A 19,861-nucleotide genomic window follows, 5' to 3' on the forward strand; every position below is an offset into this window, starting at 1 on the left:
GTGGCTTAAACAACAGAAATTGTTGTTTACCAGCAGCTACATAAATATAAGGTGTTCCTACAACAACCCGAGTACCCCATGAAATTACAATCGATTGCTTTCTAAGCTTCGTAGTCATCCTATATTTGGAATATAGTATAACTAGCCTATACTTCAAAGGAATTCAGAGAGAAAAGAAAAGAAACAAACACACACACGCAAAACAAACAAACAAAAAACTTCTACCTATAAAAACTGATCAACTTTTAAAATAATCATGTCCCCCTTCTTCTTGAGATGTTGATGCCCAGGGTAGAAAAATATGTGGCTTTATCCTATCCCTGACAGCAGTGAAGACTTGGTCAACTCTACTTTGTGTTCTTTAAAAAAAAAACCAAGAAACAAAAAAAAGCCACAGAAAGTTATTTTCTCACAGTTCTGAAGATTGAAAGTCCAAGATCCAAGATTGGTTTCTCCTGAGTCTTCTCTCCTGGCTTGCAGATGGCCGCCTTCTCCCGGTGTTCTCATATGGCCTTTTCTCTGTATATATGCATCCCTGATGTCTCTTCCTCTTCTCATAAGGACACCAGTCATAATGGATTATGACTCCATCCTTGTGACCTCATCTAACCTTAATTACCTCTTTAAAGGCCCTATCTACAAATATGGTCACACTGGGGATTAGGGCTTCAACATTTGAATTTTGAGGGAACACAATTCAGTTTATAACAACATCCATGTCTAGAGTTGACTTTGATTGAAATCCCAGCTCTGTGCCTTATCAACTGTGTAATTTTGTTCAAGTTACTTAACCTCTCTGAAGCTCAGTTTCCTCTTTTGTAAAAGTAACTAATAATACGTTTATTAGGCTACTGTGGGCAATAAATTAGGTAATATTTGTAAAGTGTTTAACATAGTGTCCAGCACTTTTTCAGTGCCCCAATCTGCCCCCTACTTCTTTCTTTAGATGCTGACCAAAGATACTTACTTTGTGCCTTCTTTGGGTAATAATTTTGACTTTACTACCTCTTCCACTGAATCTACTAATAAATTAGGCTTTTCTATCTGAATCTTTCCTACTCCCACCCCCACTATCACTATTCCCAGAAAGAAAATATCTACTGGAATCTCCAGCTCTATCCCTAAGAGTAGAGCCTTGAGGATAGAAAAATATTGAACTTCTCAAGTACCTCTTAAGTGGAAAAGGTAATTATTCTATTTCCCAAAACAAACAAGAAATTTGGCTTGCAGAAGCCATTATACATACTGTATAGAGCTTAAAACAGAATAAACTATGTAGAAAAATTAAAACTAAAATATCCTAGAAATTAAATTAAGCTAAAATGATTTCAGTGGTTTAAAAAATATTAGATAATTTCTAAGTTGCCAAATCAAGATGCTGTATGCAGAAACTACTGGTCCACATTAGATGATTCATTTAAAAAATACACTTTGCCTGATGTAATACGCAAGTTAAAAAGATATTTAATTTCTTTTACTGTTTAACTTTTATACAACATATCTAAAAGGGCACAGAATCAATAGTGTGATGAAAAACCTCTGTTTCTTTGTTGAGTCTGGTGTCTCTCAGGAGGTTTCTGGGGGCATCTGATCATTATTTAAGCTTAAACTCAATTATTCAGAAATGCCCCATGGCCCTAGCAGCAGCATAGCATAGCAGCAAGAACTTACTAAACTGCTTAGTATTGGCTGAGGAGTTTTGGTTTCCAACTTTCAGGGTGAAATATTCAAGGCATCCGAGGAAGAATCATGTAGCACATTAACCGTGCACAGTGCACGTGAAACCTGTTCTGTTAACGGGCACAGTATTACTATATTTAACTCTGGGAATATTTCCGAAAGGAATCAACAAACTGCGTTCAGATTATATAGAGAAGACTGTGCCTAAATTCCTTTTCTTCTAAGTCATTCTCTTTCCCCTTTAAATACTTTCACATCCACTTTCAGCACAGGTAGCTTAATTTCTATCATGTGCAGCTTTTCAGAGCATTAGCTTTGTTTCGAGTGCCAATGATTGAGCTATGCTGGATTTGCTTGGAAAAGGCCTACATTCATTCAGGAAACTCCAGTTGAACTAGATCCATATGTAGCTAAAAAAAAATGTAGCTTTCTGATTGGAGATAGTTTCTGGCTTCCAGCATTATCACAGATGATTTTTGTTTTTGATGTGCTGCAGAATAGAAAGTAATGTTGGAAACACAACTCTGGGATTTTTTTTTTCTTAGTTAATGTTTACTGAGAGCTTACTAGTTTCACCATTATGTTGTACTAGTTAAGCACTTTACATGCATTGACTAATTTAAGGCTAATAATCATTTCCATTTTTCCTTAGGGCTTGGAGCAATTAATGAACTTGCCCAAGTTTGAACAGCTTGTAAGTGGAAGTGGTAGTTTTCATGTTTTCTTACTGTAAAGTCAACAAAATAAATAAGGTGTTAATGTACTAAATGTTGATGATACCCTTGCCAATGCTACCACTCAAAAGAATGAGATAAAGTGGCACTTTCTCCTTGGGATCTCTATTAGAATGCTTATTAGAAAGCCTGACAATTTCTCCAAATCCCGGGGCTATGGAAGCCTATATGGACAAACTACTGGTGTAATACTTAGACATATTATTGGTAGTCATTCTCTCTTGCTACATCTTATCTTGATAGGACTAATTTATTAATAAAACTCCTAACACATTTCTAGCTTCACCTTTTCTTTCTACCTCTCTTACCCAAATAGAGTTTTTTCTTTGCACAATTTGAAAGGAAAGGTCTTTCTCTATGAAATGAATGCTTCTCAAATTATCATGTGGTGAAGGAAAAGGTTTTGTTTGCATATCTTTTATTTCCTGTCTGTCTTAGAGCAATACTTCTGTAAATGCGATAAAAAGGGATCACTAAAAATGAGATAGAAAAAACATACAAAATAAAAAACAATTATTTTTTTATTAGATGCAGCAGATATAAAATTATTCTAAACAGATTGCTATGAAAGTTTCTAAATGCTTGCTTGTGTTTATCTTGTTGTGGACTGAGAACACTCTGTGGACCACCCTGGTTCGGTGGACCACTCTTTCACTAGCAGTATTCTAGATCAGTGGTTCTTGATATGGTTGAATTTAAATCTGCTGTCTTGTCAGTGGTTTTATATTTGTCCCACCTGATTTTTTGTTTCTTTTTCTATCTTCCTTTGGATTGAATATTTTAAAAAATTATTTCATTTTATTTTTTTCCACTATTGGCATATTAGTTACACTTCTTTATTTTTTTAGCTGTTTCTCTAGCATTTGCGCTTATTAATACTTATCACAGTCTGCCTTCAAGTAATATTACACTACTTCATGTATAATATACATGTCTTACAGCATTTTATTCGCAATCCTCTCCTCCCATTCTGTGTGCTTCTATTGTCATGCATTTGACTTTTACATGTGCCATAAATGCCACAACAAATTTTCATTATTTTTGCTTTGAATAGTCAATTATCTTTTTTAAGGGAATGAAAATAAGAAAAAACTCTCTTGTATATGTGCCTTCATTATTATCATTTTCAGCACTCTACATTTCTTTGTGTCAATCCAAGTTTCCATCTGGTATTATGTTGTTTTTCCTGAATGATTTTCTGTATCATTTTTTGTAACTCAAGTCTGATGGTGATACAATACTTCAACTGTTATTTTTCTGAAAAATCTTTATCTTTTAAAAATATTTTTAAAAGTTATTTTTGCTAGTATAGAATTCTGCATTAACATTATTTCTTTGAAAACTTGAAGATGTTGTTCCATTGTCTTCTAGCTTGAATAGTTTCTGCTAAGAAATCTGCTATATTTCTTATCTTTATTTAATTGTATGTAATGTGTCTCTTTTCTCTGGCTGCTTTCGAGACTTTTTGTTGAGTTTTTAGCAGTTTGACTGTGATGTGTCTAGGTATGGTTATCTTGTTTGTTTGTTTGTGTAATTGATTTTTTGGTGTTTTTTTTTCCTAGTTATTCTTTGAATTTTTTAGATCTGTGGTTTCATTATTTTGGAGAAGTTCTCAGTCATTATCTCTTCAACTTTTTTTTTTGCTTTATTTTCTCTCTCTCTCCTCCTTCCAAGAATCCAGTTACACCTGTGTTAGACAATTCAAGTTACTTGGTTGCCTTGTGACCTCAGCTCCCAACTCCCTTCTCAATTAGTGTTTAGTCAGCATTTTTCTTATCATTAGATGGATGCATCATTCTTTGCAGCTTTCCGTATCCTAAATAATAGAGTAAATTTAGACCAAATTGTTTTTAACTTGTGTTCACAAACTCTGGAGGGCCATGAAGTTATTAATTACAAGAAGCCCATGAATTCATATGCACAACCAACATTGTCCATGAACTGAATAACTATTATGTATCAAAAATGTGAAACTACATTTTCAAATGCATGTAGGCATAGCTGCAATTAATATGCTTCAAATTAATTTAAAATCATTGCTTAATTAATTATAATTTTCACCATATATATTTTCTCAAATAACAAATTTTAATAATGCAATAAAACTCTGTAGTGCCGTGAATATTTTTAACATTTACTTGAAATGTTAACCTGAGCATCCTTACTTTAGTCTTATCCTCAGGCAGAGGCTAGAATCTTTTATAAACACACCCCCTTGAGAGTTAGAGTAGTTATACTCTCCAAGTGCCCCACCCTCAGAAATCTCCTTGAGTTAGGCTGTGATCATTGCACACAAGAAATCAACACAGCTAGTTCCTCTGAGATACTTTTTCCCCATTTCTTGCTTTAGAATTTTCAAACTTTCAAATAAAACTGATACTCTGGACAACAGAAGTTATGTACTGGCAGCCCAGGAGCCATATTTAACACACAGATTTCTTCTGGCCTGGCTGGGATTTTTTTTAAAAAAGTGAATTCCTCTCAATATATAAGATGAAAAATTACACCCGGGGCCCCACCTCATTTACCTTACATTATGTTACGTCTACATTACCAGTCTGACCTCTGGAGTCATTTGAACATATGGCTACTGCTTTAACCCTAATCTGTACCACTTGTGTATGTGAGTCTCTTCAAGCTCTTTTTTTATACTTTTCCCTGTTCATGGACTCTACTTGTCTATATTGGCATCAATCCCTTTAACACCAAGAAAATTCTTTACACCCTTATTAACATTTAAGTTATACCTGCTGCAGGTCTGAGGAAGTATTTAGGGAGGAGATTGCTATTGCTATTGCTTTTTTTTAAACAGTAAATTACATTGAAAATGTATATTATCCAGTGACAGATATATGGACAATTAACTTACTGGAAACTCTGATTATTTTGTGCACAGTATGTCACACTTTTATTTTGCTGTTCATTTTTACATGGTCATTCTAAGAGTAAACAATGAAAAAACAAAGAAAAAAACTGAAGGCTATTAGGTGCTTACCCAAAAGGTTTTCAGAAGCACAGAGGCTTCTGAATAAGGGGGAGGGATAACACTCAGGAAACATACTCATTTCTTACAGAATCCTGATCATGGATTTTTAATCATTTTAATTCATGCTCCTAATTCATAGTGGAATAAAGAAACTGTGAAAACAAAGGTTTTTGAAATATTAGACCCAGCTCTCAGATGCTCAGAATCCGTTTCAAAGGAAGTAAACATTTAGAAGGGTGAGTATACTCAGAAATGGCATTTCTGTATTTCCACTTGACAAAATGAATCATTGCCGCTCAAAGGCAGTAGGCTACCCATGTACTCCTAGCCTGCCATGTGTGCAGGGACAAGCCCAACAGTCTCATGAACAACCATTTCTCAAGGACCTGGCCTTTAATAGGTAGAACTTGTCTGTTTCTTTCTTTCTTCTTTTTGGTATAGAGGCCAATAATCATGTGATCTTTGATCTTTTATTTTGCAACTGATGTTATATAATTATTTCTTTTTTGAAATCGTTAAAAGACATTGCACTCCCTTTCTTTGATTTATTAAGGAAAGATAAATTGAGATTGGAGCAAAAGAATGGGAAGAACTGTGAAAGGTTTTTCCTGGCTCTATCACTAACATTTGTGAAACTTAAGAAACTGAAAAGGGCAGAACAATCCTTAAAAATAAGTTTATTTTAGTATTGGTTCTATTCAGGAGACAGAATTATTTGGATAAATTCAGGGAGAGAACAATGTTGATAAAAATTATTCTTGGCCGTATTCCAGATAAAAAGCAAGGGACAAAGCACAACTTTAAAAAAGTAACAATGAAACTGCAAAGTGTTTTCCTCCCTGTTCTTTCTCTCTCCTCTCCTCCTCCATGTTCTCTGGACTCTCTCTCTGCTTTCTCTTTTTGCTTCTCCTTCCTTCTTTCTCTATATTTTCCTTGTATTCTTGCCATATTCCATAAAGGATTTAAAGCATCTTTCAAAAGAAATAAACATGAATTGTATGTGTGTGTTTTTAAAGTAGTTGTGGTGCTCATTTAAAAGTAAAAAGACAATGATCCAGGAATGAGATTAGCCTATAGAGTTTGTGCTGTAGTAGCTACTACTTTACTAGAGAAGGACCACAAATTTGGCGTTAAGATTTCTAGCAGCCAGTATGAAGAAGGCAGCACTGTTATTTATGTTTCTAGGGCAAGATTTCTCAACCTCGGAATTATTGACATTTTGGGCCAGACAATTCTTTGTTATATTGTTCTGTTGCATTGTAAGATGTTTAGTGGCATTCCTGGCTTCTACTCAACAGAAGCCAGAAGGACACCTGCCCCCTAAGTCTTGACAACCAAAAATGTCTCCAGAAATTCCCAAATGGCCCCTTGGGGGACAAAACCACCCCCATTGAGAACCACTGCTTTAGAATAATGGCAAACAAATTACAACACTCAGGAAAAGCCCAACTATTCCGGATACAACTTGTGGCATTTGAATTTTTTGAATATTTTAGGAATTTTGCATTGTAGAAGTTCAAAACCTTTAAAGATAAAACATTCATGTAGGTCTTAGCTGATTTACTTCATTAGGAAAATCTTTGAGTCTACAAATACAATTAGAATCCGTTTTTTTTAAATTATTTTATTTTTTATTTAGTTTTTAGATTTTGATTTTACTAGCATAAAATTCAATATGGGTTAAGAACTCATACTCTTTTTTTTCTGGGTTCTCATTCCAGCTACACTAATTACTAGCTGAATAACCTCTGAATTTCATACACTAAACTGCTTAATAATAGCATCTATGTCAATGACTGTTGTAAGAATTGTCTGAGTTAATATAGACAAAGAGCTTTCCACAGTGCCTGGATCTTAATACGTACTCTATAATTATGAGATGATAGCTATTATTATTATTGTCATTATTATTTATAAATAATGAAGACCAGGACTTTATAGAGTATGGGAATATATAACAATAAAAATGAAAACCTGAAATGTCCATGTTAGTTTTCTATTACTTTCTCTCTATATTTGCTGAGTTGCATTCTGCTATGACTCTGAGCGCATGAATCATGTTTCTACCCTTCATGTTCCATAAGTCATGTTTGATTCCGCAGTCCTCCTTATTATCCCTTATTCTCTTTCACTACTGGTAGGAGAGATTGCAGCATAATGTTCTTTCAGATGTGGATAGTATTATCTAGTGGCTAAGTTTTTATAAAAAGATGTGTAACTCCTGCTTTTTTGGCCCTCACTCTCCCGCCTGTTATGGTTCTTCCGTGTCTCCTTAGAGAAAGCATCTTCCTAATTATTTTAGGAACCTCAGATAATGACTAGTATGAATAATTGCTATATACTTCTGAATTCCCAGACTTTTTTTCCCCATCTCCTGTTCTTTTCTTTCCTTTTGTTTTTTCTTTTTAAAATTGATGTGTCCCGCTGGCCCCTGCCAATTATTCTGAGGTTTTCATGTTGCCAGTTGCTCTGGATTTTCTGAGATCCATAATGAAGTGGCGAACGTGCCTCTCTCCCTCTTTTAACATTATAGTTTTTCAAATTGATACCAAAATGTTTTACTTCAATCTCATTTTTTTTTAAAGAATTTAGAATGTATTGCCTATTTTAGTTTTTACTTACAGCCTTCTCTGTCTCTTTACCCCTTTCTTCCCTACTAAATAGACACAAGTCTCTGGGAGTACAGGCTAGGAGGATCTCGGTGCCAGAGCCTGTACTGTCTTCAGATTTGTGCCTCTTCTTCTGTGACTAAATCTCCCTTATGGGCCAAGTTCATATAATTCTCTACCCAAAAGTGTATTTCCATTCTGTCTCATGAAGTTTGCTCCATGCCTCACACAGACTTTTTTTGTGGGACAGCCTCACCTAACATTTCTGAACCTCTGATTTGGACATATGTTAGATTCAGACCCTCCTTCATGTTTATAAAGTGAGTTGAACTTTTGGAAGACTGTTTCAAGACTGATAGATTTTAATTCTGTCAATAAAACAACGGCTCTGTGGACACGTTACTCAGCAGACTAATAAAGCTGCCTTCACGTTTTGTACATTAGTTACATTGTCAGAAATATTTGAAAGTTGAAAGCATACTGTGTTTTTGAATAGCACATAAGCAAAAGCTTGGTACACATTCCAGATGAATTCAGAGGGAGGCAGTAAGTTGCATGTTGCCACATTAATTCTAAAATATACCACTAGCCATGTATGCAGCGTGTTCTTGGGGAAGTCTGCCCAGAATCCTGGCTAGATTTTTTTCCTGTCATCTAGCAGAGTAAATTCCTGACCTTGGAAATGGGATACATAATTACCCATGCTCACTCATATGTGTGATAAAAATGTTCTTTCTTTTTTTCTCTTAATTATGCTGATCTTCTCCACAATTAATAATATATCAGTCTCTGAGTTTGAATAGCTTCCTTTCAGTTCTAAAATTTGGTTTCTTCAAGATCAATTTATTATTGGATACAGTGTCTTTAGGTAATTGTTCAGTCTCTCAGCTTCCTCTCCCAAGATGGCATTTGGGTATTTGAGGGAGGGATAGAGACGTGGTAGTGCCCTTGGATACCCACGCTGTCTTCAGGATATTCAGATTTCCATGGCAACCTCCCTGATTCACCTGATTGTTTCTGATCTCCTAGCATTTGAAGCTGAAGTCAGCAGTTGATTTTCTTCTTATTTCTGATTTTACTGCGAGATGGAGCTTGGGGGGACCCCCAGGCTCCAGCAGCCTCACCTCAGCAATTTGGTACTGGGGTCCCCATGAGCCTCCACCGCAGACTCCATTTGGCCCCAACCATAGTTAGTCCATTTCAATGGCTTTCCATTGGCATACCCTTAGAGGCCTGTGAGAACTTGAGGCTTCCACTCGTACTACACAGGACCTGAGAGCATCTTGGGATTGCTTCAGTCTGATCTTCCATTTACTTTTCACACTACTCCACAGACTTTTTTATGTGATGCCCACAGTTAAGTGTAGACATGGACTGCAAAAGACCCAAGCATAGGTAAGAACAAAGACTTGCTTATTATTTTGTCAGTTTACCTAAGACATTTTCATTTTTCTGGGATTTGCCCCCTTAACACTCTCTGCTTCCCCTGCTTTTGTTGAACCTCTTTGGTTTGACTTTCTCCAATCTCTCAGGACTGGAAGGGATAACTTTTGGCTTTTTCTTCCTCTCATCATATCCTATCTATAGTCTAGACTTGCAAGACTTATGCCTGATTGTCGTAGGTAGAAGGAGTCTTTTCTCTGAATTATCCTTCAGAGAAACAGTGATAGTATTGTCTTGATGCTGTCACCAACATAGAACTATAATCTGAGATCACCAGGCTTAGTTCTTGATACGTAAGGGAATTTGGAAAAAAAATCCTTTTTCACTGCAAAATTTGGATTTTATGTGTATTTATCCAAAATCGTATTTTGAATGTCAATTTCTTTACATTTCTTTTATAGCAATCCTAATCTCCTTTTCAGCTCATGTACCACTGCCCCCTAATGCATGTGTACACATTCTTCTTCTTCCCCCTAATGCATGTGTACATGTGTGCATGCATGTGTACACATTCTTCTGCCTGATGACACACACGCATCAGGCAGAAGAATGAATTGGTGGACAGACCAAGGAGAAGTTCATTTGGTGAGTGGAAAGAAAAAAGATAAAAGCCCATTGATTTTTTTTTCCTTTTTTTTTTTTAATTGAAGTTTTAATAGTTTTTAACATTGTGAAATTTTGGGTTGTACATTTTTGTTTGTCCATCACCATATATTTGTCTCCCTTCACCTCTTGTGCCCACCTCCCACCCCATTGCCCCTGGTAACCACAATACAGTTTTATCTGTCCATGTGTTGGTTTATATTCCACACATGAGTGAGATCATACAGTGTTTGTCTTTCTCTTTCTGGCTTACTTCACTTAACATAATACCCTCCAGGCCCGTCCATGTTGTTGCAAATGGAACAATTTTGTCTTTTTTTATGGCTGAGTAGTATTCCATTGTATATATATACCACATTTTCTTGATCCAACCGTCAGTCGAGGGATACTTAGATTGCGTCCACTTCTTGGCTATAGTGAATAATGTTGCAATGAACATATGGGTGCATAAGCCTCTTTGGATTGTTGATTTCAGGTTCGTTGGATAGATTCTGAGTAGTGGGATAGCTGGATCATAGAGCATCTCTATTTTTAATTCAGCCCATTGATTTTTTAAAAATTATATTTGTTGTAGTTTTAAGAATTTGCCTTGCATGTCTTAACAACTTTAGCAAGATCTTAGTAACCAACTAGTGTAGTCAACAAGATTGCTTTCTGCTCCACTGCCATTTCTTTCCCCTTTCCTGGCCTAATCTATTACAATTTACATTGTTTTCCATATCCAGAACCAACTCTGTGCCATTCTCCTAATCTTTCTACCTTCAACTTCCAAATGCTAGAGACATGTTTTCTTAGAGTTCTAAGCCTTTCTGGTCTCTACTTCCACCATTATTGTATTGTCATATCAGCTCCTTAATCCTGTTTACATAGATCATCTGAGTCAAATCTTTCTACCTCTTTTCCCTTCCTTTCTAGCCTCTCAGTGTCCCGTTCCATGCCGGAAGCTACTATCAATTGATGGTCAAAAACTCTGTCACCTAGAGTTTTTTTCTACTGTCAGGAAGTCTTGCAGCAGTTGAAATCAGAGCTCTCGTATGAAGATGACCCTCTTGACGCTATCGCTAAGATAAGGAAAGGTTTTTGGCAATCTCTCCAACCAATAAGAGGGACATAGAGGGAGGAAAAATACTTTTTGCCATTGAGAATGGCAGGAAGTGGATATGGAGTCTCTTCTCATGACAGGGATTATTGTAGGGAGAGTTCTTGAGCCATGCATCCTTTTTTACCGTTGGCACTCTTGTTAAACTATAATATGGCAAATACATATGGTAGTTTGGAGTAGTTAATTTTGGTAGCTAATGACCCTGAAACACCATTTGGAACACAATGTCTTGGGAAAATATACTTATAAATTGACTTACAAACAAGCTTTTGGGATATAACCTTGTTGTGGACTGAATTGTGTCCCCCCTCAAATTCATATGTTGGAGCCCTAACCTCTGATGTGATTGAACGTGATAGGGCTTTTATGAGATAATTAAGATTAAATGAGGTCATAAGGATGAGGTCCTAATTTAAGAGGATTTGTGGCCTTATAAGAAGAGGAAGAGAAATAGAGAGATCTGTCTCTTTCTCCACACGCGCTCACTGAGGAAAAGCCATGTGAGGACATAGAGAGAAGGCAGCTGTCCGCAAGCCAGGAAGAGAATTGAACCAGAATTTCAACCAGAAACCAAATTGGCTGGCACCTTGATCTTGGACTTCTTAGCCTCCCAAACTGTGAGAAATAAATTTATATTGTTTAAGCCACTCAGTCTATGGCATTTTGTTATGGCAGCTTGAGTTGGCTAGGAGAAACCTGTTCATAAACTCAGAATTTAAAAAATTACCCATTTATGAATAGATTATATGCACAAAACTTTACCATTATTACCATTTAGTTATAAAATAAATGTACATAAAACATAGATTCAAGTGGTATTTAGATAAATATTTTTATGTTTAAATATAAGTAAGTAAATGGATGATAAATTGTATAGATTCTTAAAGAGAACCTGTTTAGAAGTAAGCCTAAACTTTGGATGTGGTCAAAACCTCAAGCATTCATCGAGCAACTATGTGCCCAACACTCTTTCAATCAATAACCACGTCCTTATTATAAAAGTAACCCCCATACTGTAACTCTTAGCCTCTGTTACATAGAAAGTACCCCCCAAAATCTTAGCTGAATTAAAAAAATAAATATCTTGCTATTAGAGGTTTATACACTAAAATTGATGGCACAGACATAGAATATTATCTCTACAAGAATACTTTCAGGAAGATAGAAAGATATGGACCAGCAGGTGGATGTCACACAATGTTATTGGTGGCTATCTAATGCCCTTTAGTATTACGATTAGAGAGACATTGTTCTCAGCTGTTGGAATATTTTTCTAGTAAAATGTAGTATTTATAACTTTTTAGAAGGGAATTTTCCAAAGTCAAGTAAATAGAGATTTGGAATTATATGTGGTTTTGAGTCACCCGTTAAGTCATTAGGATGTATTGGTATATTTTATGTTGCTTGCCTTCCCAATAATTTTAAATCTGGTCAATGAGGACTTTCTCTGGCACCTGTAGCTCTGTAATGGTTGAAAACTATGCAACACAATGTAAATGTTGGTTTTTATTTGTTTATTATATTCTTTTTGGTGAGGAAGATTGGCCCTGAGCTAACATCTGTGTCAATATTCCTCTATTTTGTATGTGGGATGCCACCACAGCATGGCTTGATGAGCAGTGCGTAATTCCGCGCCCGAGATCGAAACCCGTGAACCCTGGGGCACTGAAGTGGAGTGTGCAAACTTAACCACTACGCCACTGGGCTGGCCCTGGTTTTTATTTTTTAACTTAAGCAACCATCTTCCTCAAGGATATATCCACATGAAGCTCAAATAATTATTGGGTCAGTAAAAAATAAAAATTTCAATTTAGAGGTCAAATGATTAGGTTTCAGTGTCCATTTGATGATTCCTTCACTTTTTAGTTAATAGGGTTGACCATGATGGTGTTGACTATGATATGGGCTACAAATTCTTAGAAAGCAAGGGTTATTTACGAGTGTGGTACAGACATGTGCTGTCAGGGTCAGAGGTCTGTGTGAGGATCCTCAGACCAGCTGAGTAGCCTCTGTAAGCCACAGTGTGCTCATTCAATAAAGACTTATTAGGCTTCTACTATGTGCTAGGCATTACAAAATGGGCATAACCAAATAAGCAGTAGCTAACTTTTGCTTATTACTTACTCATTTTGTCCTCACCATAATCATATGCAGATGGTACTTCAAAACGTTGCCATTTCACAGGTAAGGGAACCAAGGCACAGAGATGTTAGTTAATTAATTACTCTATGTCATTCAGGTTTTAGTGATGAAGCCATAATTTCACCCAGACAGTTTGATTCCAGAAACTTCTCTCTTCACCATTATGCTGCTGTTGTTGAGAGGATCTTAATTTTCATTTATTTATGTATTTTTCATTGTCCTCATTTATTATTTACTTATTCACTGTTCTTGATAGCATTTAAGTTGGTAAGGATCTAGAAAATGCATGTGAAAATGCTTGGGAAACTACTTAGTGCATTGTGAATATATGTTATTGTTACGTATTGTATTTGTTCCATGTCACTAAGCCTCTTTAATTTAATTCTTCTTTTTTTTAAAACAGATCTTTATTTTGTGTGGGATTCCCCCTCTTTGTTCCATTTGAGAAGTCTTGATATTTGTGCAGTCACAAAGTTTTTATTGCATTTCCTAGCACTTAAGTAATTTATGTGTCCTAAAATTAGAGACTTCTACCATTTGATACTGCTAATTTTTTGTTAGGAAATATTTTATACATAAAAATATGTAACATATATGATAATTATAAATCACTACTACTGCACTTTTCTTGTCCTTGTTGTATATGTTCTCTATCACATGCATGAAAAAGAGTAAAAAGCATTTTATAAAGGTAAATTCAAAATATTGGTTCCTGCTTTGTTTTGATAATGATGTTCTCTAGTATAGAATCAACCATGTATTTTAAGGGCCTATCCAATTTTAATTATACCAGTTTGCACAAAGACTTGCTGCCAAACTGTACTAAATGTTAGAAATTTTAAGCTTCTGCTTTGAAAATCAGATTCCTCCTTGCAACTGACTGGTGTTAATGTTTTAAATGTGAGGACCACACGCTCCTTCCATTTAGTTAGAGAACCTGAACTGTGGTTGCTACTTCCTACTCACTGACTACTACTGCTACCTGCCTAATAATTGTCTTTGGCTCCCTGTAAACCTGCAGCCAGAAAGCTATTTGAATTTTCCCCCTCTAGCACTTGCAAATCCGATTTTTATGTATAGCTAAGTGCTCTTAGCTTTTACTCTATCTACTACTGGGGCCTGGTTTCTAGCAGGCCTGTAACTATGCCAGATCCAGCCTATGTAATGCTGTTTGTAATGAGAAATCTAAACAGGGAATGGCAGTGAGGCATGGCAGGAATGTGTTTCCATTGGAGAAGTCAGTGTAGAGAAAAAGTATAAGCAAAGCTGTGTCCAGAAGGCCTTTTCAGCCAGCCAAGACGGAAGACTAATGTTATTGTACACAGGCTGTTACCCTGCCAGCCCTTCCTCACAGATTTGCTTTCTTTCTCTCTTCCCCTCTCTCCAACTCGCCTCCCCCTCCCTCTCTCCTTCGTCTATTCCTTCTCTTTCTCTTTCTCCCTCTCTCCTTCTTTGGGCTCTGCTGACTGTTTGCTCAGGTGGACAGTGACACCATTTGGAATGAGCTGCACTCGTCCGGTGCTGCACGCATGGCTGTCGGCTGTGTCATCGAGCTGGCTTCCAAAGTGGCCTCAGGAGAGCTGAAGGTGAGGTCTGGGTTGCATTAAGTGTGGGAAATCCAGAGAAGAAGCTGAAACAGAGATGTTGTTGTTTGGGAATTGTGGGGAGTGTGGCGTGGTAATAAAAGGAAAGGGGCGGGGGGAAGAGAGCAAGAAGATGGCCGCTAAGGTGTGATAATGACTAGACTGTAGGTAGGTAGTAGCTGATCCTGCTTGCAGGGCCTTCATCTCCTTGGGGAGACTTGCGGTCAGGGCACTCTGATGTGTTTTTAAGAGCATAGAAGTGGGGAGTAAAGCTATGGTCCAGGTTAAAAATACCCTTAGCGTGTACATATCTGTCATGCCCTCCTGAGATTATCTTTTGAAGCGATTTAAAAAATATGATTACTGAGTGCTATGTGTAAGCTCAGAATACCACCCAGAGAGAGGGGGGTGGGGGAGAAAGGTAAATACCAGACGGGAAGGATTGGGAGGAAGAAGGAAATTGTTGATTAGAAGGGTAATGATCCAGAGTATGTTTTTCCATGAAAGAACTGCAAAAATGAGCTATGCTTTATTGTTCTTTTCTTTTTATGGTCTCTTCTTTTCTACATCATATGAAAAGAACAATGTCCAAACCCCAACGTTTCCCAGTCTAAACAATTTAGAAAAGCCAGAGCCCTGACAGATGTTGACATTTTGTTTGGTATTTTAACAGTGCTATTTAAAGGTATGTCATGTGCGTCTTGAATGCAGTTGCCCCAATAAACTTTGTTGGTGCTAACACGGCTTTTTAAGGCACTAGTTCACACACTTCATAACGAAATCTGGGCAGTGATTGACTTGGTATTTTTAGCAATTGTGAAGCTTAAGGGAAATATATTGTGACCAACTACATAGGCACTGTGGGTTTTGTTAATCTAAAATAAAATATAATTAGGATTATTTTTCTTTATGTCTAATGAATTTTTATTCAATTAGACCTGACTGTTCCACTTGTGATTAAAAATGCAGAGTAGGAATGTGCACTGTACAATACATTGTCTGTCCCAGAAGTCTTTGGTCTAACTCTTTAAGAAGTCAGAACCTACAGAAATATAATTTTGATGAGGTGAGCTGTATTAAAAATATATATACATATGTGTATTTATATAGATATATATATGCCTTATGTGCAGTTGACATGATCAGCAGCAGCGTATTAATTGCTCATCTCAGGGGATTTATGGGGCCATTAATGTGGTGCTTACTACTCAGTCTTTACCTTTGGTAACAAGATATTGAAAAGAGGAAAGGAATCAGCCTATGGAGAGGTTTTGGCTGTCTCCCAATAGCACTTTAGGAATGATTCTTCCTGTTTGAGTATGTCTCTTGTAGCAGTGGAATAAATTGACGTTATGAAAGAATAATATTTGAAGGTTTTTGTTTCCAAAGAACTCAAATGACAGACAATATTACAATTTTTTTTTTTTTGTGAGGAAGATCAGCCCTGAGCTAACATCTGATGCCAATCCTCCTCTTTTTACTGTGGAAGATTGGCCCTGGGCTAACATCCGTGCCCATCTTCCTCCACTTTATACGGGATGCCGCCACAGCATGGCTTGACAAGCGGTGCATTGGTGCGTGCCCGGGATTCGAACCTGTGAGCCCTGGGCCGCCGCAGCGGAGTGCACGCACTTAACTGTTATGCCACTGGGCTGGCCCTTACAGTATTATAATTTTTAAAATATTATGCTGGCACAGACCCACTTGATAACAAAGAAAAATGATTATGTTAGCATTTATAATTTCTATTTGTTTTGATTTTATGGAAGTTAATCAATAATTCAGAAACTTTCTCAAGTAGAATGCCCACAAATTATTCTCAAAATCATCATGGTTATTAGCCTTACAGCATGCAGAATTGCCAAATGTATGTATGAAGAGGGTTGAACAAAAAGCTAATTCTACTTTTTAGGAAGTAGTCATATAAAATAGCCAATTACAAACAAGGTGTCAACAACAGATAGTATGGGCACGCTGATCACCAGCTGTACCAACATTGGCTATTTATGTTAAGAACAAGGATCCATATGAATGCTTTTTACCCCCCTGGTTGCGAAATCAGCAGGTATGGTTAAAAAAAAAAGAGAAGAATAGAAAAAAAATGCCAGCCTAAGAATCAATAAGTCTTGTTCCAGGCTCTGCCATTTAAATGATGTGTAATTTGTGGCAAATCACTTAACTTCTCTGGGCCTCAGTTTCTTGTTCTGCAAAATCAGCAGGATGGAATTGATGTTGAAGGTCACGTGTGGTGCTGACATTCTGAACTATTTGAAAAAGGAAATGTTGACCTGATTCTCAATTATACATACTACGGCATATATATGGTAGATATTCCAAAACTAATTTCAATTTACTTTGGTGAATATTCCAGATTTTGCAGTTGGTTTATCTTTCTGATTGTTAAGCCCAAAGTAAAAGTCCAAGACAGGCATAACAAAGGCACCAGTGCTGACAGGCCAAGAGACTGAACCCCTTGGTTGCTAATAATGTGGGGAAGCCTATGGGAATGCCATGTGCGAAAGGTAGCAGTTACAAATGATATGTGGCCACAGTGAAGAACTGAGGTAGCGAGACATGGTTAGGGACCTCTAGCTAACAAAAAATGTTACTTAGGGTCTACCTGTCCCAGACTCCAATATGACAGGGCTGGTTCACCTGCTGGCCAGGAGCATTAGCACTCATGGTTATGGAGTTACTTCATTCAGACCTACGAAGAAAATCAGGAAGCTTATTTGAGGTTACTGGTAAGTTATCCTCTGATAAGAGATGTCAAAAGAGAAAACTTTAGTGTTTTAGTGTTTCGTTTTTCATTTTCTGCATCTACATTCAGTTCTCACATGTTCTACCCCATTCTCCCAGTAAATCAATAACTTAATGAAACAACATTGGCATGTTATAATACTACATTTTCTGAGACTGCACTAATTTTGCTTGGAAAATAGGGAAGAATTAAGAACTTTATTTCATCTAGGTGGTCCTGAATAGAGTGCTGAACTGAGAGGTGGGAGACAGCTGGAGGGAGGTCACTGAACTCGTAGAGTTTGGGGACCTAGGAGATAAGAAATGTGCACAAAAAAGAGTAAATGCCAAAGACAAGTTTGATTACCTGAAATATTTGCTTGATGCTGAACTTGATCATTACCACTCCCCCAACTTTTGACAGGTTCTGTCCTTTCTTCACCTGGGGGTACTGATGGGCTGAAGGAATTAGAAGAATGAACCAGGCACAGGGAGTGGGTCTCATGTTGATGCTTAAATAGACCATGTGCAGCAAACTACAGCAGTAAATTGGTGTATTTTTGGCACAGAATGGACACACTCAGCGCAGTTCAGTGAAAATTTGAGGACTTTCAAATTTTCCAGGTTTTTAACAAGATATTAAAAAAAAAACAAACACAAGTGGAAATTTCTCAAATCTACAGATGCCCAAATTGGCTATTTCTCAGATTGTAGTACTAAGGAACACAAATATTCTGAAAATACTGAAATATTTGGTGTATTGGAAACTATAATTGGAAGAATAGGTATCTCAAAATGGTTTTGTTGTTCAATAGGACATTTAAGAAAGTATGTCTGGAAATAGAAATGTCTCTAAAAGATAAGCATGTTTTTTCCCAAGTTATAGATGGTTCAGTACTTAGTTCAAAAGTGGTGCAAACTATCATGTTGTACACCTCAAATATATACAATTTTTATTTGTCAATTATACCTCAGTAAAGCTGGAAAAATAGTTTAACATTTATCAAGCTTTACCATAAAGATTCATTTTGATGGTATTTTGGCAATAATGTCATCATAAAAAGTAAAAATTGCTTTAGCTGTCTGGAAATTTTTGTCATAAAAACCCCCTCACCTGATCACCTGAATGATGAATGGGTTTCTTTAATGTTTGAATGGATATTGATGTTATGTTGTTAATAATACCTGCTAGTCATTGAATACCTACTGTAGACTGGACAGTTTACATGTAATTTGCTATTATTCTCACAATGGCCTTTGAAGTAAGTACCACCAATGGGATACCAGCTCAGAGACATCAAGTATCTTTTTAAGATCCTACACACAGTTTAATAAATGGCACAGCCTGTAAATATCACAACTCTCTGTTCTCTTTCAACTACTCTAAAAGGAATTTCTTGCAGAGGCAGCACAAGTATGTAAGAAAAAAGGGGTTAAAATGATCTGTCAAATGGTCTGATCCTCTCTTTTTTATTACTATAAAACATTTAATACAGGTACATACAAAAAACCCCAAGAAGTTACATTAATAACTTACAAAGCATAATAATAAAATAAACACCTATGAGCCCTTCATTCAACTTAAGAAATACTACTTTGCTAACACTATTAAAGTTTCTTAGTGTTAATCTCATTCCTTTCTTTTTGACCCAGCAGTAATCATGAATCTATTGTATTTTTAAAATTATTCCTTTTTCTTTTTTTAAGTAGTTTTAACTGTATGTTTTTGACCTTTATAAAAATGTAATCTTATTGACTGTATTATTCCTCAGATTTCTTTCCTCTCACTTAAAATCTTGTAATAAGGATTTTTCCATATGAATTTATATAGCTGTGATGCATTCATTTTCATTGCTATAAAGTATTCCCTTGTACATCATAATTTGTTTATTCGTTCTTCTGTTGGACATTTTAGTTTTTTCCAGGTTTTTCTTCTTTTGAACAATGCTATGAACATTCTTGAACATGCCTGCTGCTTCTAATATGGCACAACTAAGAGTGAAATAGCAAGCTCCTAGCCTAGAAACATAATAAACTTCAGTAAATAATACAAAGTAGAATTCCAAAGTCATTTTGTGACAATGACGTCAACAAAAATGGCAGTTTAGACTTCTGGAAATTCTTTTCTCCGTAAAATCAAGGATAGACTGGCAAATTTTGTCAGGACTAAATTTTTAAGAACTCTGGAAATTAACCAAAAGTTTGCAACAACTCAGGAAGCATGTATTCAAAACAAAACT

At 36.4% G+C, this 19,861-nt stretch overlaps 1 protein-coding gene across 1 annotated transcript in view; it reads left to right on the forward strand.

Moving 5' to 3' along the window:
• The window catches only part of HDAC9 (histone deacetylase 9), an 809,523-nt gene that overhangs the window by 598,502 nt on the left and 191,160 nt on the right, over positions 1 to 19,861 (forward strand). Inside the window, exon 17 of the mRNA XM_058526733.1 lies at positions 14,778 to 14,885. Within this exon, the coding sequence (XP_058382716.1) occupies positions 14,778 to 14,885 (108 nt within the window). The remainder of the gene's footprint in view (positions 1 to 14,777; positions 14,886 to 19,861) is intronic.

Source organism: Diceros bicornis, chromosome 3 (genome assembly GCF_020826845.1).
Source record: "Diceros bicornis minor isolate mBicDic1 chromosome 3, mDicBic1.mat.cur, whole genome shotgun sequence".
Taxonomy (NCBI): Eukaryota; Metazoa; Chordata; class Mammalia; order Perissodactyla; family Rhinocerotidae; genus Diceros; species Diceros bicornis.